Below are 25943 nucleotides of genomic sequence, written 5' to 3' on the forward strand. Positions count from 1 at the left end.
CGATTTGCTATTGGGTAATCACATCATGAGCTATGAGCCAATCACACACTGTATCCAAGAGGAAAGGACCCGCTGAGATTAAGTCAAGGTTTTGAAGGCATGATTGCTGAGGTAGGCGCTGCTCAACAACTGGTGCATAATCATATATTTGCATCATGAGCTATATATTAAAAATGGCATTTTAATTGGTAAGTATCAACAAAGCCAAACAGCATTGACATCATGAGCCACAAAAAGGACTCTAGTGTAACGTTAGAGCCCTCTACAGATCAAATGCAGTCACTGAGTCCAGCTGAAGCACAGGAAAACGTTTGTCTCCATGGATACACCACAACATGTCAGCATGAGGAGGCAGAGATTTGGCAGGACTTAGGACAGTTTATTATTATTTTTTATTGTTTGGACTCCCCAGTTCCTAGACGTGTTGATCCGGAGCCATGTGTGACGTGTACAGAGTTTCCTCCTCTGTCAAAGTGGAGCAGATGGAGGCAGATCTGTCACGTCAACTCTCAGCACTCAGGGCGGAAATTGAGGAGAATGGATTTCCTCAAAGATCAGTGCCGTCCAGATGTTACAGGTGCAGATGTTGATTGATGATTGTTATCTGTCAGATGTGTGACTTTGTTTTGCTATATGGGTTGTCAGGTACGTTGAATTTAAAGCCCCCTTCCACTCAAAAATGTCATTTTCTTGGTAGATGGATGTTTGAGCTTCACTGTGCAGGACAATCTTTGTGTAGAGTTTGACACTAAAATGATGTTTAAAAATGCATCTGCTGAAGAGGTAAAGTTCTGTGTTCATCTTAAAACTAATTTTGAAAGATGTCTAGAAATATTTAATGACTTCTCAACTAGTTTGGAAGCCAAATGTGATCCAGTTGGCAACTAACACTCATGCTCTTTTTTTTTTGTTGTAAAACCATCAGGCAAATTAATATTCTAAACAGATAATTTTTTATATGTTTGAAAATATGTCTAGATTGCCAGGAAATTTGAACTTTTTCAGATTCATTCTCAGTGACAACATGATAAGCAAACAATAATTACATTTAAATATGTAAAACTGATTTTCAAAATTGCTTAAGCACCGTTTGTTATTAGTAGCTGCCAATTCCAATTATCTTAACAGCTACTTATTGGATTGCCATGAAATAAAGTTCAGACATTAATCGTCCCCAGAAAAAAGAATCCTAATGACTTTGGTTATCCTGTGAATTTTCCTGTGGTGACATTTGTACCGTTGACTATAATATCATCAGGACAACTATTGGATGAAATATGCTGCACATATTCACCCAAAAAATGATTGTGTTGTTGATTCCTTAACTTTTCATCTAACGCAAGAATCAGGTCAAAATTGTTATATGTCCAATACTTGTTTTATTACCAAATACCTAAAAAAACAAATAACAATACCATCAGTCTCAGCTGTACTTTGTATTTACTACTAATTTGCAAATGTTAGCATGCTAACTTGCTAAAAGATAAAACATATCACGTAAAGTCAGAAGGCAGTAATAAAAAATGAAGGTGTGTTTAATTGACCAATGATGCATTTTATTGCTAAATTCATTCAACTTTTAATTTGTATAAAGATTTTATGATGTCTTCTCTCTTCATAGGCTTGCTTTCAATGCTGTTTGGCCAAGAGCTTTTTTTGTTTGTAATAAATTCATAGCTTTGTTTCAGTTCTGTTCAACCTCCAAAAGATGTTTCCTTCTTCCGTGTGGAGAGAGAACATGCACTGAGGAGAGGGCTTCAGGTCAGACAGAAAATTCGTCTTTTAATTGAAATCATTTTGTCAAATTCTAAGTCGTTAGAGGCTTTACAACCTCTTATATACTTAGATATTTAACTCTCACTTCAAAGATCAACATGTACTTGATTTTGGGTTTTTGCTTAATTACTTTCCTCCTGGATGCAGGTGGCTGAAGCTTTGCCGGTTCAGTCTCAGGCCGACGTCATGCAGAGGGAGTTGGATAGCTGCTTGAGTTTAGAGTACACTCCTGACAGTCTGCCTCCACTTCTCCACCAGGTAAGGATGTTACAAACACTCCAGAAAACAAAAGATCATAAAAAAGTGCCAATATGGAAGAATGTAAACGTGAGTAATTTCATTTAAACCAATTTCCTTTTTGTATATTTCTCCACAGTTCTACACCGACAGATCGTATCATCTGGCTCAGATTAAATATCTGCTCATGCTGAGATGGAGGAGATTCTGCCGCCACACCAGCGTCATTGAGAAGCTTTATCCTCATTACAAGGTGGCAATGTCTCATTTTGCCAGCACTTAAAAAATAACACAATAAGACTCATTATGTCAGGAGATTTTATTCTGGTGGCTCATCCTCCTTAGAGCTCATTTTCTGCTACTACACAGGCGTGAGAGAGGAAATATGACAAAGGCAGTCAGCAAATCCCACTCAATATTGGTGCTTCTATAATCATTTATTTTAATTTAAAATTTAATTTGGGACAGAGGTCAAAACCCCAAAATGTTCAGTTTAATTTATGTTTTTTGTCAACAAATCAATTAATTATTTCAGCTCCATGAAATAAAATCTGAAATAGAAGTACATGACTATTTTAGTGTATTTACTCTGCATAGAGACTATACAAAGAGGCTATACTGTACAGACCTAGTATACAAACATAGTATACGTACATTACAAATATTCAAGGAAGGCCTTAATAATCTTAACATTTGTAGAAATCCAATTAATTCTAATTCTTGATAAACACTCAAAGGGATGTTTTTCTTTGTATTATAGCTTCTCTAAGTATACCTTTTACTATAATAAACATAAGATTGCCTACAGAACAACAGATGAGTTTAAACCTTTTTGAAATGAGGAAATCACTGCTAACATAGTATATTTAAACAAAAGCTTTCTCTCTTCTGTGAATATGTAAACGTATGAAAAATACATTAAGACATAAAGTAAATATTTGCAGGAGAATCTCTTCTCTTCCTCTTTATTTTCTTGCAAAGAATCAGTGAAGACAAAAAAACAGTCTTATTAAAATAAAGGAACACTGATGGCTTCCTGGGAAAATTAAGAGTTTAAAAAATCATTATGTTTTTATTAGTGTGCACGACTTTCCCACTGATCCGTCTTCACCAGATCACATCAGACTTGTTGTTCCTTTAGGATCAGATGTCATGTTTGACGAGTGAGTACGAGGACGCCGTTCAGAGAGCTCGCAGACTGTCAGCGAGCAGAGAGAAGATCCTCACCGGCCGAGGAAACCTCAACAACCTGCTGACGGAGGACGATGTGGCCATTTACCTTCGGTGGCTGATCTGCCATCTACACTCTGTTCAGACCATTCACAACTTCCTCAGGGTAAATCTCTTAATTCATACGTGAATTCTGAATTTGAATTCTGTCATGTACATTCAAATAATAAATAAATTAAACAGGTGCTGCACTACGTACCAGCTTGTGAAAGAAAAGATGAAGAACCAAAACCAAAGCTTCACGAGGAAACTTCACATGAGACTCAACATGTTGACGGTAAAGCTTTCATTTACAGACTAGATTCAAATAACAATTTTCCACTGTCATAAGATATATGATATTATTTAACAGAAACATGCTGAATATTTTGCAATTATTTCCATTTTTCCTTCCTTGTTTTAAAAAATAAAATAAAAATAGTATCTGTTCTTAAAATGTAAAATTTGTCAAGTGGGTGACAAAATGATAAGCTATGCAAAAGGAAAAGCTCAGTATGAAATGGACAGGGTTTGCTTCTGAACCAATTTTATGTAAATCTGTCCATTTGATATCTCTTGTCTACTTGTGGAAGTTTTTGGGTGATGATGACACAAGAGGAAAAGGTCAGGGGGGTCACAAGGGTCAGTAGGATTTATTAACAAAATAATCTTACCCCCGGTTGAAATTTGAGTTTAAATCAACAATTTTTTGACAACTAGGCAAACTCAATCTGCTAATGATTGTGTGAAAAGATCAAAAGCAACAGACAGCTACGAAATAGACCTTGTGGTGCGATTATTCTTTCAACCCCTGTAGGAACTTTGAAGCTCAAAATTGTGATTTATATTTTATAAGTCTCTGGAACAACTTCGTCTTTATTTTAGCCGTGAAAAAAAATTGTAAAACAACATAATAATAGTGACAAAGTAATTTAAAAGCTGTGACTAAAATAGAGCATCTACACAGGATGCTGAAAAAGGGGTAAAATGGCAAGGAAAGATGTTCAGACATCAGGAGTAAAATAATCACTGAATACCTTCAATGTTTCAGGACTGGCTGATACTGTTGCTCTGCACACTGTTCACCTGGAGGAGTTTCTACCTGAGCTGCAGTCTTTGATCGCTCACTTCCACCTGTCTTACGACACTCGTAAACTCCGGACCACCGCAGACGAGATGGAACTATTTAGCGAGGTAATGTTGACATTTGCATGTAGTCAAGAACTGTACTTTAGCACAAATTCAATGAACTTCTACTTCATCTCTTTCTTACTTCATCCATTTAATGTAAGTTTATACTTTTACTCAAATACATTTGTTTGACAGCTTTGGTTACTTTTCAGACACAATATACTCTTCTCCTGTCCAGTGAGAACTGAGTGTCTCCAGATTTGATCATTTTGAATGTTTGTGATAAACTGAAGGATGGAGACTTCCTTTATTTTCTTTTTTCTATCATTTGAAATTCTGCTACTATTTTACTGCACAATCAATATTCTACTTGGACATTGTGCTGATAATACTAACATACTTTTAGTTTTTAATGCAGGACTTTTACTTGTAGATTATTTTCACAGTGTGGTATTAGTACTTTTACTCAAGTAAAGGATATAAATACTTCTTCCACCACTGCCAGCAGACAGCTGATACAACATGAAAACAAAGGCCTTGCGATATTTATGAAATGGCATCAGTCAAGTTGGTCAACAACATGTCGATCTGAATGCGTCTCACCAGGTGTGGAGGGAGTTCAGAATGATTTTTGGAGAGCAGGAGCAGATGAGGACGTTTCCTCAGTACGAAGGTTCAGAGGTCAGACGGAGCCAGTGGGGGAGGAAGAGTGGGAGGACGGCTTTGAGGAAGGAGGCCGACTGGATCCCCTTCATTCAGGTGAGAGTAAATAAAGGGAATGGGAAAAGAGTGTCAACAAAAACTGTTTTCCTGGGCTACCAGATGGTTCATTCAACAGTTTATAATGCAATAATTACTAAGTATGTGGAACAACTTTTTTATTTCTATTCGTTTTTATCCATCTTCTATCTTTTAATCCACCACAGTTTCAGCTACTCTCTCTTGTGTGCTCCAGGTTTTAAAAGCATCACTTTGTTTGTGTGTTTTGTTATGTATTTAAAGGGATATTTGTGGGGGTTTTGGGGGACAGTGGACCCTGACTGTTTAGATTCTATCCTGTAGGTGAAGCCCAGACGGGATCCGTGGCAGCAGAAGCAAATCACAAAGCTCAAGGAGAAGAAATCCGTTGACGAGCTGCTGAAGATGCACAGCAGGTTTCTTAAGGTAACAGCAAGTTCAGCTCTGAATCTACTGTAAGTCTCCATATAATTCGTTTTTGATTACATCTGAATTATAATTTATCAAGATACTGTACGTTTATTATGTTGATCAGAAAAGTTAGTTAGTCCGTTCATCTCCTGAAGTTCTAGATTGAGCCCACATATTTTATAATACATTGTATGTTTGTGTATCATATGTAGAGTTTTGTCTTTTCCGTGTATCTCATCAGGTCCCTGATCTGCTCCGTGTGGCCACGGCTTTAAAAGATCACGCCGCTCATGTTGACGACTTAAAATCATCACCGACCTCATCCGTCTCACGGAGCAGTGAGACGAAACGACAAAAGATCTCAGAGATCTGGACGAGTATTTACAGCACTGTCTCTCTCACTCAGGCATGTATCATCCACTGTTCTGCTTAAAGAGGTACAAGGGGAAAAAGAAAAAACATCTCTTTTGGAGGACATAATATTACATTTTCTTTTTAGGAAACACCTGATCAGTTAACCAGATCTAGAGGCAGAACAGCCCACAATAAGAAGAGTCAAACATCAAACACAGCAAATGAAAGGTGTGTACTGCTTGAGCGGAGAACACTGCAACTTTATGAGGTTTCATTTTCAAGATGTTTGGAGAAGTGCTGAAATAATTTGATAATCAATCTACTGATTTTGATCACTTAACAAATAAAAAGCCCCAAAAATGTGGGATTTTTAGCACTGCTTTTTCTGCTTTATATCATTGAAAATGTAACTTTTTTTTATATATATAACTGTCCGTTAGACAAACAAGCATTCCGAAGACGTAACCTTGGTCTTTGGAAATTTGTGATAAGCATTCAAAATGAAAATCCTTTTCACTCAGCTCGAGTTCCCTATGCCTTTGCTTCTTCTACAAAACACAGCTGCTCTCTGGAGGACAGCCTGCAGCTCCTGGGTCTGGATGATAGTTTGGAGGAAGGAAGCTCAGATCCCATCGTAACCAGAGGTGCTTACCTGTCTCTGATTCACCTGCGTCATCTCAAACTCAGACAGCTGCAGGTGAGGCAAACGGTATCACGGTATGATGTTAATAAATCAGCAGAATAAAAAGTGAAAAAATCAGAAACATTTCTCTTAAATTCTCCTGTCCACAGCGCATCTCTCTTGGGCTGCTGAACTACCTGCGCTCTGTGGAGAGGACTTTGACCTTTGACCTGGCAGGTCTGCAGCTGGAGGAGGGAGATCTGTGCAGCACAGCGGAGGAAACCGGCTGGATGAACGCAGCCAGAGGAGGAAGAGGGGAGGCAGGAGGTCTCGGCTCGCAGCAGCACGGCCACAACACTCCCGTTGACTGTAAGGTAAGAACATGTGACAGTTCTCATGACAACATGTTTGACTGGTGTCTTTATCTGCTGTGCATTTATGGGAGCAGAAACAGCATTTCAAAGTTTATTTTACAGAATATAGTTTTATGATGGTTTTATCAATGGTTTTATTGATAATATAATTATTATATATGTAAATATATATATATATATATACATATATATACATTATAATCTGCTCATAATACCGCGTAATTATACTTTTCACTGTTATATAGCATTAAAAGGTCTTATTTACTCTAAGTGGTCATTGTTTGATTTAGGAAAAGTTAAAAAAAAAAAGTGTGTTGTTTTTGTTCTAGATATAATAATATTTTCCACTTTATTTAAAGCAAACAATGATCTCTTTGAGTAACTCATAATCAGACTATAAAGCTTTATAACTGATTCTAATGCATTATAAAACAATCACTATGTAAAATAACTATGGGAACTATAATACAGAAAATTGTCGGCATGACAAGCAATTACAAAATATTATGATACTTGAACTTTATAAGAATACAATCATTATGTCATTATTGTATTGATTGTTGTCATAAATTATTATGAATATTCATGATTGATTATAACTATGATCTTACAGTGCTATAAGCAGATTATAAAACATTCTAAGTATGTTTATTAAGCATTATAGACATGGGCGTCAAAGAAAGTGCTATCATGACTTTCCTTGTTATCACAGGTCCGTTGCTCAGAGTTCATGGAGTTTGCCGAGGTGGAGAACCTTCATGATTTCTACAGCTCAGAGGAGCGGTTGGTCCACACTCAGGACCAGAAGGGCTTCTACATCGTGTACAACGTCGCTCTGAAGGACCTGCAGCAGCTGGAGGACGAGCTTCTTCTAGTCGGCTCACGCTTCATCCAGAGAGACAGGATGAAGAAAATGGGAAGCGCCACCTCGTCAGAAGACATTCACTCTCAGGCCGGTGCCGAGGTGGACCGTGTGGCAGTGCTGCTCGACTTGTGGACGTGTGAGACAGAGTTTTTGGAGAGCAAAGTGCAGGTACAGTGATGAAGATGAAGACTATGGATGTGTTTAGTTGCTTTTCACGTCTCTGCGTTGGCTGTCTTCTCATTTACTGTTCGCTTTGTATGATCAGTCACTGAATGTACAGTATATCTGTTTTAAAAGCACTTTTAGCACTTTTCATCACATTTTATAGGATGAGTTTTTATCTTTTTCTTCACATCTCTTAACCATAAATATGTCTGTTTAATTTTTCATTTTTATATATCAGGTTTATAAGTGAGGTAAATAGTTTTCTCCTCGTCCTCCAGCTCTTGAACTGTTACTACGAGGCCTACCAGCATGCAGCAGGGACCGAGGAGAGGTTTGCGCTGGCCCGAGTTATTACTGACATCATGCACAGTAGACCACATCTGGACCTGAACCAGGATTACTTTGTTCAGGTCTACAGGGCTCACATAGGCTGCCTGCAAAGCCACCAGCAGCTGATCAGAGACATTTTGGACAATCAGGTAAAAAACACAAAGTTTGCAATAGATTGTATTCACGTGTGAATGTGCAGAATGCAAACGTATTGAATTGGTAAATTGATCGATTCGAGGATTGAACAAAAATATATTTGCCACCATTTTAAAATGATTCATCGTTTCAGTCAGATATTAGCTGGTTCCAGCTTCACAAATTTGCAGTTTCTTATATCTTATATTACCGTCAATCAAATATCTTCCAGTTTCAAAATTTTGTTTGAACAAAACAAGAGATTTAAAGACTTCACTTTGGGCTCGTGAAGATCTGATTTACATTTTTGACTAATTTATGACTTAAACTATTAACATATTAATTAAGAAACTAATCAGCAGATTAATCAATCATGAAAATACTTGTGAGTTGCAGGCAAACGTATAACTGGTGTTTTCTGGAAAAAATTATATATTTTTTTAAACAAATCTTGTAAATTTCCTCTTGGATACTAAAACGACTCATTTAATTTAGTCCTGCCTTTCAGTGCAATCTTTAGCCTACATCTTGTGACAGATTTTTCTCGTTTGTCTTGTCTCGTCAGATTGAAAAACAGCGCCAATACCTCCAACGCATCTGGAGTGACGACCGCAAAGGCTCCACTCACAACTTTGGTCTCCCGCCAAAATACATTCCCAAACATCTGGTCTCACTTGGAGGCAGCAGGTAAGTAAACACAGTAGTCTAACTACCCTGGATTTGGTATTTTTATTTATTCATTCATATTTTGTTGTCTTAATACCTCTTTGTTCCCCTTCTTGTGTCGTGTTTGCAGCCCTGCACTGATGAACACATTCCTGCTGGAGGTTCATCCGTCCCTCTGCCTCTCTTCTGCAGTCTATCACAGTTTAGTTCAGGCTCACACGGAGCTCTGTCGGCTGCACGGAGCCACGGGCATCACTGAGACACTCATCCTGCAACAGAAGCTCCTGCAGAGGGCCCTGCAGCGCTGGAACCACCTGGCTTCACTCGGAGCCGCCTACAGCTCTCAGATACAGAAGGATGTAGGTTTTTCTAATTCACTCAGAAATCCAATTGAAATCAATTTAAGGTAATAAGTCTCAACTTCTTTTTATCCACCGTCAGTTGTTCTCAGGTGTGTTTTTTGAGGACCCGGTTCTGGTCCCAAAGGTGGGGCTGTCGTTGGTAAGCTCTGCAGAGGAGAAGGATATGATGCTGGGAAGAGAGAAACAGCTGTATGCTGTGGAAACTTTCTCCAAGCTGTTGGAGCTCGTCACCATCCGCCATCGTCTGCTTGAGTCGGCCTCAGAGACCGCACATCTGGCTCAGTTAAGATAACACACACTCACACACAAACACACCGGGGAAAACAGGAATTTCAATGTGATCTGTGCATTTGATTTGATTTTAGGTTAGATTGAGCATAAAAGCAAACCATCAGCTCTCACATACATCTGTATTACTGGACATGGATCAAGTATACAAATATAGTATTCTTGTTTATTCACGTATATTATGACATTCATTAACATTCATCTTGTCTAGTAGTATCTTTAAATGTTGAATAAATTCAGCACGTATGTAAATTAATTTATGAAAAGGTTCTTACTTTTTACTTTTTCTCATTTAGTTTCCTCTTTTATGTGTACAGTCTCCATTTTGTCCACAGTTTACAGTTATTTAAAAACACATGGAATACTTGATGAGACCCAATTAGATCTAACACAATATGGTGCAGAAAACTGAAAAATGTGCATGGATGGAGTAATTTAATTCCAAATATTAGTAAAAAATAACAGCAGAAAACAACCCTAGACATGTTTCACCGGCATACTCACAACTTCCATTACAGTAAGTTATATGTTGAAGTTAACTCCAAGCATTATTTGCCTTGTTTGCAAAGGTCTGATAATATTTCAGTTCATACAGAAATCAAAATTGTAATTCATGAGGTTCAGTATCATGTCAGACTGTAACATCCAACAATTCTTCACAGGTTGTACAGAAACGCGGCGTCAGAGCTCGGCTTCGATGAGTTCCACCTCTACCTGAGGCCGGTGCAGTTTGAGGTCGCTGAGCAGAAAGACAGAGCAGAGCAGAGGCCTGTTTTTATCACAGCGATACTGGAAGATGACAGCTCTGTAGACCGGTAAATAAATACACGAGGCCAATTAAAAAAGAAACTCTAACTACAACTTTTTAGGATTTGTCCTGCAGTTAATCAGACATACCAGATTTACAATATGCATGCCCTGCCTCTCCTTGTGTGCTCTGTTATTTGTATTTTTTGTATGTTTAAATGGGAATGAAAGTGCTCCGTCTGCTGCAGGTTCACGCCGTCCCAGCTGCCTCTGAGCATCCAGGAACTGGACCAGAACCAGATCGGGAGGTTTAGCTTCAGCTCAGAGGAGGCAGTCATTCATGTACGTTGAAATGAAATGCTGTGGTTTGTTAGCCAACGATAAACCTATTACTGACTGAATTTATTATTGCTTCATAGCTTATGAACAAACAGAGTATAGAAAACCTCCAGGTGACTCTGGCCTGTCAGGTGACGCAGAAGAACGCCTTGATAAGTGCCGTGAAGCTGGTTTGTCTTTGTCAAGCAGCAGAGAGTGTGATGTCTTCAGCTCAGGTGTGTATTTGTTCAGTGATGGAGAGAAGTACCTTTTACTGAAGTACAAGTACCTCTTCTTCACCATATTTCAAATATTGTACTTTAAACAACTGGTTTCCAAACTTTTTGACTTGTGGCCACTTAAAAAAAACGGTGTGTTTATTACACATTTCAGATTCGGAGTTGTTAGCAGTTCCACAAGAGATATATTTCTCCTTTAAAATTTCTCACTTGGTTTTATTTAAGTAGCCATTCAATTCAATAACCACACAGAGAAGTTTAACTCAATTCAATATTTCACAAAAAAAAATCCAAAATATAATCATCAATATATAATCATTCCCCATTAATCATCTCAGGACACCTCAGATTCATCTTGTGACTCTGTGAACCAGACAATAATGGATTTAAATGCCAAACTGTGTATAAAGTAATTAAAATAGCTCCTTGATAACACATTGATGCATCACAACCTTATAATATCTATATGATCTTATACATGTCACATAGGACTTTTTTCTGCAAAACGAGTACTTTTACCTTTGATACTTTAAGTATATTTTGATGATAATACTTCTGTTCTTTTACTTATTAGTAAAATGGGAAAAATTGAATTTTCAAAGTGATTTGTGCATTTGATTCTCAGTGTTATATTAAGAGTAAAAGTCTCATCTCACTGCCAAGTTATTTTTACTACAACTAGATAAAAGATTTTGTCCGAGAAACAATATAAATAGTACATTAAAACAACTCAAAGGCAGTGTTTCAAATCACATACTAATATACTGCATACTACATAGACTTTTACTTATAATGGAGATATTTTACATGAATGTATTTACTTATTTACTTAAGTACAGGATCTGAATACTACTTCCATCACTGGTATTGTTAATGCTTAAACATAAATAAACTGCTGTTCAAATAATTCAGGTCATTTCAGTTTTGTTTTCCAATTTATTCCCAGAGTAAAGTCGCTCCTCATTCTGATAAAGATGTGAAGTTGGACTCCAAACCTGAAAGTAACATCAACAACCTGCAGGAAAAATCAAACTCTTCACTTTCCAAAGGCTCCGCAAGAACTCCCAACACCACCAAGGAGAGGTGATTGTCCCCACTGGTGATGAATAACAGCGCTTTAGTGCTGGCTCTTTAATAAACAGAGTCTCGTTTGTTACTCCAGGCTTATGGAAGCTTTTGTGTCCATCCAGCTGGAAAAAGTGGGTCTGCGTGATGAGATGCTGAATTCATTCGTGAAGAAGAAACAGGCCGTGGGGGGTCTTATAAAAACCCCGGTGAGTTTAACAGAGTGACTGAGCGCAATGATGAATGTGATTGGCTGCCTGTGAAGTAAAATGAAAATAAAGTGTATTCACACCCCAGGAGGAAGCAGCAAAGATCAAGAGGAGCCTCATAGTCGACTTTCTCAAGAAGTATGTCCATGAAAAACATTCCCTCTGTTACAAGTCTTTCCTTGTATGTCACGCTAGATAAGAACATGTTGGAGGTAAATTCTGTGTTTGATTTTTATTTCCACAGATTCAGCACACAGATATCTCAGTATTGTGTGAGAGCGCAGATTGTGGCATATTATCACAGTCTAACAGTCCTGTTGGATGAAATCCCCTCCGTCCGTCAGTCCCACTTCACGATTGGGCAACCCAACGATCCCAAAGTCATTTTGGATTCAAGAGTCAACCCTCGCCCTGATCCAAGGTACAACCAGCTTGAATATAATGTGTTATTAAGTTGTAAGTTAGAAGTTTTAAAAAGGCTCCCACATTCATAAATATACCCGCAGCCTGAAAGCTTCTATGATGAACACAAAAAAAAGAATCCTATTAAATACATATGTAACCCAAACGGTACTACACCAGAAAATCTCCACACATATTCAGAATATTTGTCTGTAAACATACACTAACTATTAGTCTGTGTCAACAAGGTTCAGCTTTATTGTCATTATTACATACAGGACTGCACGATTAACTAATTTGTATCTCCCTCTACTTTTCACATAAATAAACAAATATTCAAATATTTGAAATGGAATAGAATAAAATAGAGCAAAGTATATAAAAGTAGCACTGAAGGAATAAATAAAAAGGAAATGTTTTTTTCAAGAAAGATATACAGTAACATGTACATATATAAACATATACATGTATACACACACATATGTAATGTTGATGTCATATGCTTAATATGACTTATAGTGCAAAAATAAACTTTGGTTATAGTGGGAATTTGGGTAGTGGAAAAGTTAGTGGTGTCTTAGTGTGCAAAACCAGGATAATATAGTATAATAATTGAAAGATGCAGTGCAATCGTCAAGCATGTATAACATACAGAGCAGAGGTTTATGGGATAATCATGTAAATATGGTAGATTCTATAAAAAAATAATAACAATTGTCTCTTAATGTACACTCACGATACATATATTTTCTGCTCAAGACTATGGAAAGCCATAAAAACATCTAAATGTACAAACATTTTTTCAATGTTTTATTTGAAATTGAATGCCTCTGGCTTTAAAGAGTAAAGAGTAGGTGTGTTGAATATTTGGGGGACATGAATACGTGGCGGCTTAGAGTCAGTGTGCAGGCATTACTAACATGCAAAGCCATTTTTCTCCCCAATTAGGACCTTTCAGCGTCGGCCGGAACAGTTGTTGTCTGCAGACGGCACAACCCTCCTCAACTTGTGGTACATCCCCCATTTCTCTGAGGTGCTTCACATGTTCAGAAATTTTTCGGTGAGATTCTTAAACTCATCATTGAGACTCTTAATACAGCAACACAACACATTATGAATTTAGCTGCTTTCTCTTTCATGCTTCTCTCAAGACCATTAATCATTTTGAATTCATAGTGTGTTTTGTTTGTAGCATTTTAGTGCTTTCTTTTGTAGTCACACGTAGTAAACATCACACGTGTCTTTAATTCACTTCTCACATAATCTTCAGGGTCTGAACTTTTAGAATTTATTTGTACTTTTTTGTAAAAAATATTTTGCCCCTCTGTTGCTCTGATTTCAGCAGGCGTGTGGTGAAGCTCTCCATCTCACTCTGCACATCGTTTCAGCTCTTCATGACATCGTTTGTTACCTGGTTAGTTTCTCCAGACTGGGAAACACAGAAGAGTCCTGTAGCTGCAGGAGAGGACGGGACGCAACGGGATCACTTGTAGCTGACTGGGGAGGCACTGAAGGCATCGGTACGTGGATCTTCTACACAAACCTTCAAACCTGTTCATATATAGAAATATATAACACTTATAGTAAAATATTTTGCAATTTCTTTTTACCTTTTTCATTTTTGGGTTGTCCGTCCATCTGTCCCGAAACGAAACATCAACTTGGACTCATAGATGAACTGATTAGAATTTGGTAGAGAAAGGTCAAAGGTCAATGTCTCTGTGACCTTACAAAACTTTTTGGGCCATAACTTAAGAATGAATTTGCTAAAAGTGACAAATTCAAACAAATGTCTAATATGATAATATGATGAAGTGATGAAATCTTTGAATCTTTGAATCTTTTTGGTAATTCTAGTTAGTCTTAATACTGTAAACCTTTGCACATCCTCTGGATCATATTTTTGCCCATTCCGGCCTAGCTCTTTCATTTGAAATAGTTCCAATGTACATATTTCTTTTAAAATATATATATTTTTAATTCTTTATTGTCATTTTTTCTATTCTATATTTACGTGTCTTGTCTATGCATCAAAGCAGCAAAGCAAATTCCTTGTAAGTGAAAACCTCTTTTGGCATAAATACATAAAATAACTTAACTTTCATAGTCAGTTAAGAACATCAAATGAATCTCAGCTTCAGTTCACTGACCAGGTAATATTCACTATGTAACAAAAGACCAATTTACCCAGTATATTGACAATCAATCCCAGTTATCCCATTACATGTATGTGTCCTCCTCTATGCTGCACAGGAGCGGAGCTGCTGGAGCTCCAGCGTCAGGTCGACCGTCTGGCTGATCCCAGCAGCCCGGAGTCTGTCGGCCGTCTGCTGCAGCTGCGCCGGCAGGTCGTCCTCCTGCAGTTTGATTCCGCTGTGAGACACCTCATCAGGTCAGTGAGGAGTGAAGACTCTTCATCGTGGAGGTTATCCATGTGGATCAATTCCATCTCTCTCTGCCCTCACTCAGTTTCCATCAAAAATTACATAAAGGCACTTGTGCAGATGTTATTTCTTTTCTTGCTTCTTTATTTGGTATGTCCTCATGTCTACTGTCTCCATTTAGATGTGCTTCTTACGACCTTTTGGAGCATTAATGGATTTGCAATTTTTCCCACTAATCCTTCACAAAAAGACATATCTCTTGATGCCATGCCACAATACAACAGTCTTGAATACAACTCAAAATGAGTAAGATCTTTACAAAATCCTAAATAAGCTTCGTATCGTCCCATTTCCTTTTTGCTTAAGGGCGAGCTACAATTTCCAGATTGATCTTTATACAAACCTGGTAGTAACAAAGTAGTGGTAAACATTATTATAAAACAGTTGGTTGATGTAAACAGGTCGTTTTTTTAACACCTAATATTGCATGAGATGTTATACTGTTGGGATGGCCTAGAGGTTAAGGAGCTGACAATAAACCTCAACATCACATTTCCTTTCCTTTCTTTAATAACTCCATCTTTTAAATAAATAAATGAATGGTCAGACTTTTCCCTCTCCGTCATGTTTCAGGGAGGAGTTCCTCTCCTCTGGTGATGTTGCCTCTTACCGGAGTGTGAGTGACAACATGGCGACCGCCCTCCCCCTGCTGAGTGACGGCGTCCAGACTCACATGTTCAGTCTCACGCTGCCTGTTCCTCCACCTCTAGAGGCTCAAGGCTGTCAGGTTCATAATATCATATATCAGTTTAAAGTGTAAAATACTACATGTTATGTTGATGGGAAATCTATTTTATTGTGTTGGTGTTGTTTCATCTGCAGGCACAGAGGATGTTTCCATGGAGGAGTTTCATAGCCTGTCATGGATTATTGCCTGTGGATGTTTGGGACGTTCCTCCCATCGAGTACTGCATGCAGGTTCATATGTTTTTACCTGTTCATGGTATTTACCTAAAGATGGCAATGTAAGGTTTCTCCATGGGCCACATGGCAATGAAACTTGAGGGAAATATCCTAATTACTTTGTTTCCTCTTGAAATATCATCAGGACAAAATGACCCCTTATTTGCATCAATTATATCATTTCTAGCACAGAGGTTGCTTCTAAATAAACACACAATCATGTTCACTACGTGATGAAGGTTTGCTATTAGCGGAAGTTACTAAGTGTCAACGTTGTACACAAGATATCTCATTATTTAACAGAAATATTATGATGAAACATGCTGAGCCCATTCAGACCCATTGCAAGTTATGTTTTAGATTTTAGTATTTTGGGATGCAAGAATGATTACAGGTTCAAAGGGATGTGTGTGTCCCATTCTTGTGAACGCGATATCTCAGAAACACCTAAACAGAATTTCTTTAAATTTTGCACAAACATGCACTTGGACTCAAGGATGAACTGGTTAGAATTTTGTCATTGGGCACTCTGCTAGCTTACCGTATTGAGCACTTTCTATAAAAGCTAGGTCTTTACCACAGTTTTTTTTCGTGCATGTCATCCCCTATTTCTTCACTGCCATCCCGTCTGTCATACTCACTGTCAAATATGGCAGAAATGCCCCAGAAAATCTCTTTAAAAAAGAAAGATTTTTTTTGGAAAACACATTTTTGGCCACACTTCATTGATTGATATGCCAATTATGACAAGTTCACACAACGTCTAATAGGATAAAATGAAGAAGTGATGATATTTGTACAGACATGGAAGTAAACTAAGACTTGACTGGTTGTTGTAGGCAATAAACGGCAAGGTGGTAACTCTAGTTTGTACCTATACTCACTCTATTTTCCCCCAAAATACATAACACTTGATTTTACTTCAAATTATTGTTAAGTGTTGCCTGAAATATTGAGCTACATCTATTAGAAGCTGAATTAGAAGGATGTAAAACAACTCTTATTTATTGGGTGTCTCTTTATAGAGACCTAAATAAACAAACAAACAAGTTATACTACAGAAAATGAACACAGATGAGTTGTGTTTGTGTGCAGCTGTGTCTGAGTGGTCTGAGCGATCGCAGCAGACTGCAGGCCAACGCAGCAATCCTCGGTGTGTCTCTGCTCATGGAGGACGTCCTGAACAGTGAAAGAGAGGCGGAGCCTGTTCGTATCCATGGCAACGAGGATGACCTTCAGCACAATGGAAAACCTGATGAAGTAAAAGACTGTTTATGAATTGCAATTTATGGGAAAGCAGCCAAACAAGACATTCTGTAAATGAATAATGTAAATAATGATGTTAGTGGGTTTACAATTCTGCTTATGGCTTTGAATCCACATAACTCTATTATTGTCTGTCATGTTATGTAACTATGTTTTGTGTTTGTTTTAGGAAGCTGAAGAAGAGAAGAGGGAGACTTGTGCGTCTGTTCCTCTTCTTCAGGATCCAGTCAGAGTCCAGTCTGTGCTGAGAGGTTTCCTCCTGCTGACGAAGCAGCTTCAGGTGTTCAAGGAGATCTGGACTCAAAGACGTTTGGGTGTTCAGACGTTCAGGACGCCCAGTCTGTATCAGCAGTTTGTGAAACTCTACAGGTACTGTGGGATTTTATAACATTCAGACAACTTTGTGTAGCTTTGCTTACCTTACACCAGATAGCAGCCACCAATATAATAAAAAGGCATTATATTTGCTTTATTTATTAATCTTTTTCAGTGTCTGCTTCAATAATAATGGTTCCTTTCATACTTTATTTTTTGTAATGAAAATTTTAAAATCTCACTAAATATTGTTACAAAACAGTTTAACAACAAGTTTAATTTAGTGGCTCTTCTGGAAGATTTCAATCGTATCACAGTTTCTTCATTATGTCTCCATTTGTCATGGACTTTTGGAAATCTCTTTCCATTTGTCATGGACTTTTGGAAATCTCGTTTTTTTTCTGAGGACTTCAATTTAATGTCTGTTCTGTTCTGTTCTTTAAACTCCATCTTCTGATGAAGCTCATGTGATATGATCAAAAGCGACAGAACAGCTACTTTAAGAACCTTGTCGTACTGAACAATGAATCTCTACTTCTTAACATCTGGTGCCCATTTGTTTTAAATACACTATTTAATCCCTTATTTAAATTGTCTGTGCTTCTTTTACAGAGCTGAAATCTTTTACCCCAGTATGAGAGCTCTGGCTCAACAAATGGGTAATGAGCGGGACTATGAGGTCCTAATATCTGGCAGCCAGGCTCTCCTGCCTCCACCTGGAGCTTCAGAGGTTGATTTAAAAGCCTATCAGGTAGAGTACAACTACGTCACTGCATAAACTATTGCCTTGTGTATTTGTAATAAACCCTCATTACCTTGTAAAAAATACCGTCATCCTCTCAGCTTCACATACTGCTGGAGAGCATCGAGTGTGACATGATCCGAGCGGTTCAGAGGAGGATCAGCAGAGAGCTGACGCTGGTGGTTTCAGAGCGAACTCGGCAGGACACAGGACTCCCTACAGGTACACCAAAAAAATCAAATGTACCTTTAATAACTGAATAAATATGAGGAGAAAATCATGAAATTGCAGTTACAATTAAATATTCTGTGTGTGGTCAGAGCTGTGGAAGAAAACACCCCTGAAGTACAGTTTGACCCCCGAGCGGCCGCAGATTGTTGAAACATTCATCCAGCAGCTGATGGAGGGAGCTGAAGAGGCGGAGGGAGAGGTAACCTGTCGGCCATATAATGATGCACGATAACCACAATATATCTTAATGCAAATACCTACTAATAACATGCTAAACTGAATTATCTTAGATGGAGAATATGTTTTCCTAATACAGATATTTGTGAAAATAAGTTAAGAAATTACTGTTTTACGTCTGAAGATGATTTTGTGAAAGTGAGAAACATAAAATTGTTAAAAAAAGAAACATTTCCTTTATTTTCACCTCCTTTTCTTATCTTTATGAATGTTAAAAAGTATTGTGATGAAAGATAATCTCTTAGATTCAATAACTAATTGCAGTTTTGTTGAGGTAACTAGAAGCTATAACTCCTCTACTCTTACATTTGCTCCTTTACAAATATCGTTACGTTCACTGTACAGATGTTTCCATGCTGGTTCATAACACTCCTGTGTGTTTCTATGCTTCAGCTCAGGGTTTCTCAGCATCACCTCCAGCAGTGTCTCACTCACCTCGGCTGTTCTCTGACGGAGCGAGAGCGTCGCAGCTTTCTGCTTTACTCGCAGTTTTATGAACAGATCCTGCAGCAGGAGACTCAGCTCCTGTATGAGCGAGAACAGGTACATGTGTGGAATATCACCCCATCCCATAATAAAGTGTATTTTATTAGCTGCTTATGGAGACATCTTCTTATTTAATATTTTATAACTAACTTTTAGTTGAAGTAGATTTGTTTTTGCTTGGTGATTTATTTGCATATGTGATAATTTTCTACAGGTTTATGACTCATAGAATCACAACTTTATTATTCTGTAATGCGTTGTATAATTCTTTTGTATTTTTACCTCAGGATATAAAGAATCTTAAGGAGTCTCAGACAAGCGACTCACACAAAGAGGTAACTACTGTAATTGCAAATTACTTTTGTGGCTCATATGTGGGAAACAGGAAAAATGATGTGAGATGAAGTGATTAAAATCCCCATCTGATGTTTGTTCTCACTTTGTGGATTTGTGCTGAGCTGCTTTGTGCTCACACATGTGTGTTTTCTGCTGTATTTAGCCAGAAAGCAGCTCAACAGAGGCAGCTGGGAAATTAAGTGTTTTACTTAAAGGAACTTAGCCACAATAGCAGCATGGCTCAAGAAATGTCGACGGTGAAGGGAAATTAATCTGGGTGACAAACACAGTAAAAAGAAGTGTGTGTATCTTGCCAATTATTGCCTTTTCATTAAAAATAATATAGTTTATATTGGTAGCTTTTATATTGTATTGTTCCCAAACATTACAGATATTCATGGTATCCAGAGGATGAATCCTAATGGCTTTGGTTTTTCCCCTCGTCCAGCTTTTCATGACAGAAAACCCTCTTAAACTCACTGTATCAACAAGTCCCATCTGAAATCAGGCAAACAAGTATGTTCCCTAAATATAAACATTGTGGTTGTTCCACAGGTGGACGTTGTGTGTCGTGGGATGATGCTGGAGATCTCAGCGCTGCAGGCTCAAGTCGCTCACCTGGAAGAAGAGAGGAGAAATCTAGAGGAGCAGCTCAGTCTCAAATTTAAAGAACGCTACGACCCTTTGGTCCGACACCTTTTCTCCACCTGCATCCAGCTAAAGGTGAGAAATTGGATCTTAAACATTTAACTAAAAAATATTCAAATAACGTAAATATAGTATTACAAATATTTTTTGCAAACTAATTCATATAAATCTGCAGCAATGACAGACATATCATACTGCAGCAATGACAGACATATCATACTAATAAAGGATTGATTATTATTATTATTATTATTATTATCTCTAACTGTTTACTGGTTTACGGTGCATATGACTCAATTAGTTAAGACTCATTCTATGTTTAAAGTATTTTTTTACATTGTTAATACTATAAAACAATACTTTTTTAAAAAGCTTTCCTTCATGTAAGACCTGTGTTAAAGCTGTCATGTGCAAAAGTAAGTTTGTTCTATTAAATGATGGTTGTGTGTAGACTGCATCCAGTTCCCAGGTTGCATCTTATTTTTTATTCGTATGCATTCTTTGAGCTCGTTAAAACTTTTGTTTGTCCTCACTGTATCTCAGGCCAAGCTTGACGAGTACCACCGTCAGATGGAGCAGGATGTGGGTGAGATTGTGAGCAGAGTAAGACGCGAAGGAGTCGACCGATTCATCAAACTCAAGAAGAAGTACGGCTGCACCAAAGACAATGATGGACTCACACTCACACAATTGAAGGTACAGTAAGGCTAAAATAGTGAAATAATCTGGATTTACAAATGGAAATATAGTGTACAGTAGCTTATAAAAACAAAGCATTTTTTTCATGCAAGAATTGAATGTGATTCATTTTACTTTAAAAAATACCGTTTAACTCACAAAGTCGTTCATGTGTTAAGACTGTCAGTGTTTGAGATGTTCAAAACCATTTTTAACTTCCATCTCATGACCGTTCTAAACTCACCAGTGTGTCGACCCTGTTTTTGTCAGAAAGAAGAAGTCCATGAGTTGAGCCTGGAGAACAGCCGGCTGACTGCTCTGCTCTGTAAACAGAAGGCTGTGAGCTGCTGGCGGCAGGCGGCCGACCAGGAGAAACTTCACCGCCAGCTGCTTCAAACTCAGCAGGTCAGCAGGAATATTCAATAGTCAGAAATCAACTTCAACAGAGCCGACAATGTGTGAACATCTGGAATTGAAAGCTTGTGTCTGCTGTCTGTGTACACGCTCTTATGAAGTTAGCTTTGATCCATTTTATTTTTGTAATATCTGATAATGTCACAACGATAATTTAATATATGGTCAAAAGGTTAATATGCCTAACTGCTTAAAATAAGTTTTAACTTTCCCCTTAACCCTATGCAATCCGTTGAGAAAGTGACACTTTTTCCATTATGTAATTCACATTTTATGCTTAGATTTTTTTTTACATTTCTATGACATACTATACAAGGCCTTTTTTAATTCTTTTTTTTCCATAACAGATTTTGGCATTATTTTATGACATACTGTACAATTACTTGAGATTTTCTTTTTCAACTTTTTATGAGATACTTTACTATTCATTTTTGGACATTTTTTATGGCATACTATTATATGGTTTTATACCTCAAGACATTTTTTGTTCTTGTTGATATGAAAAGTGAGTCTAAAATACTTGTTCTTCAAATTATTATTGATTAAACTAACTAATTTGAAGTGAAGGACCATACATAAAGCATCGTCTTTTTCTGCAACATTTAAAAAATGTTGCTTAGAGATTTATTTTTTATGTATGCATTAAATTATACTTTTGACTCTTCAGATATCTTATTTGTGATAATTCTCACTCCATATTTGTCCCTCACAAAAATATAAACTTTTCAAATAATCTTTATCCTAATTGTGTCTGAGCATTTTTCTATTTATCTTACTGCCAAATATTTGACATACTATTTTTAATGGTTATAACATTTTTTATCTTGTCCAGAGGGAGATTAGCTGTCGCAGCGAGACCCTCAGAGTGAAGATGACGTCAGAGGAAGAGGTATTAATCCTGCAGGAGGAGCTGGAGGAGGCGAGGAAGGTGTTGACCTGCTGTCAAGCCGAGTGCAGCAGCACCAAGAAGCTGCTCAGCAGGAAGGTACCTCACTGCTGCCCAAACACGAACATCAACTGTAGAGCAAACCTACATGCAGTTAGATTTCTATAATGTAGTTTTAGAAAGATGTTAACTGTTAACATGTTTATGACATGACAATTTATTTAAAACCACAAGGTTTAGTATCTACTTATTCACTATTTCTGAAGCTTATTATGGAGGAAAGTTTGTGTCTTCAAATTATCCTGATTTAATAGGTACTATCCTGCTCTCTTTTGCATCTTGATGGGGAACTATCTAAAGTTTTTTAACATTAACAGCTCAAAGGAAACTTGTGGATTTAGGGCACTTTTGGGTGCAGGAATGGTATCTTTAAAATGAACCTAGAAAGATTATTAAATAGAAAATGTGCTGTGCTGTCAGATCTTACGTCTGCAACAAATAATTATTTTCATTATCAATTAATCTACTACTTTAAGCAATTTATAGATTAATTGCTGCTCTGTAAAATGTCAGAAATGTTTTAAATTTACTCACAATGGGAGCATAACTTACAATTAAAACATCATGCTGTATTGAAAAAGACTTGAAACAATGTTTACTGAGGTGAAAAATCAACTGAGAAGTATGGTCATTTTCTCAGACTTGTATACAACCACTTATTTTTGCAGCCAGAGGAATCGTCCACTGATGACCATTAGGCACTTTTTAAGGTTTAAGGCACTTTAGCATTGGCTTGACTTTTCACCTCGGTTGAGGTTTTCATGAAGCAAAGGAACTCTGAAGCTGGTAAGTGCAGCCTTTATGTATTCACTAAATACCCCCCGATACACAGACCGAGGAGCTCCAGGTGGCCAGACATCAGTCTGCACAGGAGGCCCGCAGCAGGCAGGAGCTGGACGGCTATCGAGTGCAGGGCCTGGAACAAATGAGAGCGGCCATGGAGGACAGAGAGAGACGGCTCAGGGAGCTCAGCGAGCAGCTGGACAGAGGCAGCAGGATGAACCAGTTACACCGACAACGCAGTGCCAAAGAGATTCGACAGGTTTGTAAATAATATTATTTTTACTGTGACAGAATAATGTGTGCACAAATTGTTACAGACTGAGAAGAAGAGTGTTTTTTGTTGTCAGGCAAATAATAACATTAAAATTGTTCTGTGAAAAAAAAAAATAATAATTTGATCATTTGAAGACACAAACTTTCCTCCATAATAAGCTTCGGAAATAGTGAATAAGTAGATACTAAAAAGGCTTTTTTCCGACAATGCACCTTTCGAATAATCCAATTGTTATGTATCTTAAGAAGTAGGAGACATTTCTCAACCCTGTTTATCTGAAACATTTAGTTGGTTATGCAAAAAAATTATGAAGGAAAAAAAGGACTTCAAATACCATAAAATCTAATTTGATTTACATTTTTTTAATATAAATGATTGTTTTCTACAGTCACTGAAACACAGAGGCAGAGAAGATGCTCTTGTCATTTGTTAATTATTATTGACGAATCTCCGTAAAAAAAAAATCATAGCAATGCATCAAATAGTTGTTGAGACATTTTTGTCTGGAACAAAGTTGCAGATCAACTGGTCAAATAATAAAAAAAATATACCTCTAACTTAATATTTTCTGCTGCACCTGTTGTTTTGCGGATCTAGGTGAGGGGACAGCTACAACAGGAGCTCAGCATCAAACAAGAAGCCTTTCAGCAAGTGGACAGACTGCAGAACCAGGTGACTGACATGGAAGCAGCTTTCTCCAGGTGCACTTCTACAACAGGTACACATCAACAGAGGAAGACGATTTGCCTCTCCACACTGGCTAGTTTCTGTTTCACTAAAGTTACTCTATTTGCTTTAAATATTTTGACATTTCTCTCCTTATTCTATCTTAGGGCAAAGCAGAACTTATTATAAGCTGTCAGTCAGTAGATTGAGTTCCTCAGCAGGTAATGTACCAACCACAGTATCTTAGTCTTACCTTCATCTCAGAGCAGTGAAGCAGATCATTTGCAATAAATCTTGTGAGTTATACCTTGATTTCTAGCTGCTCATGCAGTTCAGGAGTAAAATTAAGACCATCATGTCATCCAGATACTCATACATTTTATGATGACATTTTGAATCCAATCATTGTATGTTCACCAAGCAGTGTTTGGAGCAGTAAGAATCAGTCTCTGCTCTATTTCTGTCTCAGGTCTGCACAGGGCCACTCAGCAGCAGCAGCAGTCCACCCTGCAGCTTGGCAGTCTCACAAACTACGCCATACTTTCAGGCTCTGCTACAGAGCCACGACAACAGAGAGCAGAAACAGCCAAGAGCCACTCTAACACAGGAATAGAAAGACCTAAATCAGTGAGTTAGCCTGAGAAATACAGTGTATTTTAATAAGTATGTCATTAAAAGCATAGTATGCCATAACAAATGTCATTAAAATACCATAAAAGTCATAGTATAGTATGTAATAAAAAATAATGATAGTATTATTTAAAAAATACCATAAACAGTCAGTTTAGTATGTCATAAATAATTCCTAATGGTCAAAGCATAGTATGCTTTAACTTTTTTAAATGTCATAGTATAGTATGTCATAAAAATTCCCCACAAAAAGTCATAGTAAAGCTTGTCATTCTAAATTACATAAGAAGTCATAGTTTGTCTCCCATAATATAAAAAAAGTCACAGTACAGCATGTTGTAGTAAATAGCAAAAGAATTTCTAAAATCATTGTATAATATCTTTGTTGATAACAATCCTTTGTTGTTCTTTCAGGAAGGCTCTCGTCTGCGTGTCATGACTGCTGAGACGATGTTACCAGACCTGTGAGATTCATCCGTGGTTGTTTTGTAAATCAACACCAACTTGTTTACCAAGTTAGCTGCTGTTTGACGTTCCCTGTGGTTTCTCATTTGAATTTTGATTCACTTAAATCTCAGGAGTTACTGTAAGTTCTGCAGTTGTGAGTTAACAAGTCATATTTGTTAACATATTTGTTATTTTAAAAGCTAGGATATTAATAAAGTAATGAGTAATGATACATAATTTATATCAATAGAAAATAAAATGTCACATAAAACAAGGTATTGTGTCAGTCCATTATTTGGATTGTACTTTTTTTTTTCTACAAAGAGCTTTAATTTGATTTTACTGCTGACCATTTCTTAAAGCCTTTAGGTCTTCAGAATAATGAATGCATTTCTCTCAAAAAATTTATGTCCAGTAAATTGTCATAGCATGAGTCAGAAAAGTTGCCAAAAATAAATTATAATATATATATAGTATGTCAAAAAAAATGCCAAGAACAAATTCAAACAATAGTTTCTCAAAAAATACTATAAAAAAGTCATAGTATAGCATGTTGAAATAAGTCATGAAAAAAGTCATAGTATAGTATGCTGAAAAAAAAATCATAAAAAAGTCATAGTATAGTATGTTGAAAGTCCTAAAAAAGTCATTGTATAGTATGTTAAAAAAGTCAGAAAAAAGTCATAATATAGTATGCTGAAATAAATCATAAAACAGTCATAGGATACCATGTTGAAAAAGTCAGTATAGTATGTGAAAAAAAGTCATAAAAAAGTCATAGTATAGTGTGCTGAAAAAAAAATCATAAAAAAGTCATATTATAGCATGTTGAAAAAAGTCATAGTATAGTATGT

At 37.1% G+C, this 25943-nt stretch overlaps 3 protein-coding genes across 3 annotated transcripts; all 3 read left to right on the top strand.

The window, feature by feature from the left end:
* The first annotated feature begins 633 nt into the window (after window positions 1-633).
* LOC129103701 (putative uncharacterized protein C6orf183) lies at window positions 634-5935 on the top strand. The gene is made up of 9 exons (XM_054614287.1): window positions 634-645; window positions 1924-2034; window positions 2153-2266; window positions 3155-3349; window positions 3816-3864; window positions 4274-4416; window positions 4960-5112; window positions 5416-5517; window positions 5744-5935. The coding sequence occupies exons 1-9, from the start codon at window positions 634-636 to the stop codon at window positions 5933-5935; spliced, it is 1071 nt and encodes a 356-aa protein (XP_054470262.1).
* Window positions 5936-6768: 833 nt separating this feature from the next.
* Window positions 6769-11967, top strand: LOC129103702 (uncharacterized; the record flags this gene model as incomplete). Its single annotated transcript, XM_054614288.1, has 10 exons — window positions 6769-6852; window positions 7565-7885; window positions 8161-8361; window positions 8913-9034; window positions 9144-9372; window positions 9455-9657; window positions 10326-10478; window positions 10659-10752; window positions 10830-10964; window positions 11914-11967. Coding segments are annotated over exons 1-10 (1596 nt in total), but the record flags the coding sequence as incomplete, so codon positions are not given.
* Window positions 11968-17326: 5359 nt separating this feature from the next.
* LOC129103703 (coiled-coil domain-containing protein 162-like) lies at window positions 17327-25215 on the top strand. Its single transcript, XM_054614289.1, has 16 exons — window positions 17327-17335; window positions 17426-17625; window positions 18184-18322; window positions 18415-18535; window positions 18634-18743; window positions 19175-19324; window positions 19555-19602; window positions 20159-20326; window positions 20795-20947; window positions 21200-21334; window positions 22176-22328; window positions 23122-23331; window positions 23944-24064; window positions 24180-24233; window positions 24482-24639; window positions 25057-25215. Exons 1-16 carry the CDS (start codon window positions 17327-17329, stop codon window positions 25108-25110), a joined length of 1983 nt encoding a protein of 660 aa, XP_054470264.1. The 3' UTR covers window positions 25111-25215.
* Window positions 25216-25943: the final 728 nt, after the last annotated feature.

The sequence above is a fragment of the Anoplopoma fimbria genome, chromosome 15 (genome assembly GCF_027596085.1).
Source record: "Anoplopoma fimbria isolate UVic2021 breed Golden Eagle Sablefish chromosome 15, Afim_UVic_2022, whole genome shotgun sequence".
NCBI classification, from domain to species: domain Eukaryota; kingdom Metazoa; phylum Chordata; class Actinopteri; order Perciformes; family Anoplopomatidae; genus Anoplopoma; species Anoplopoma fimbria.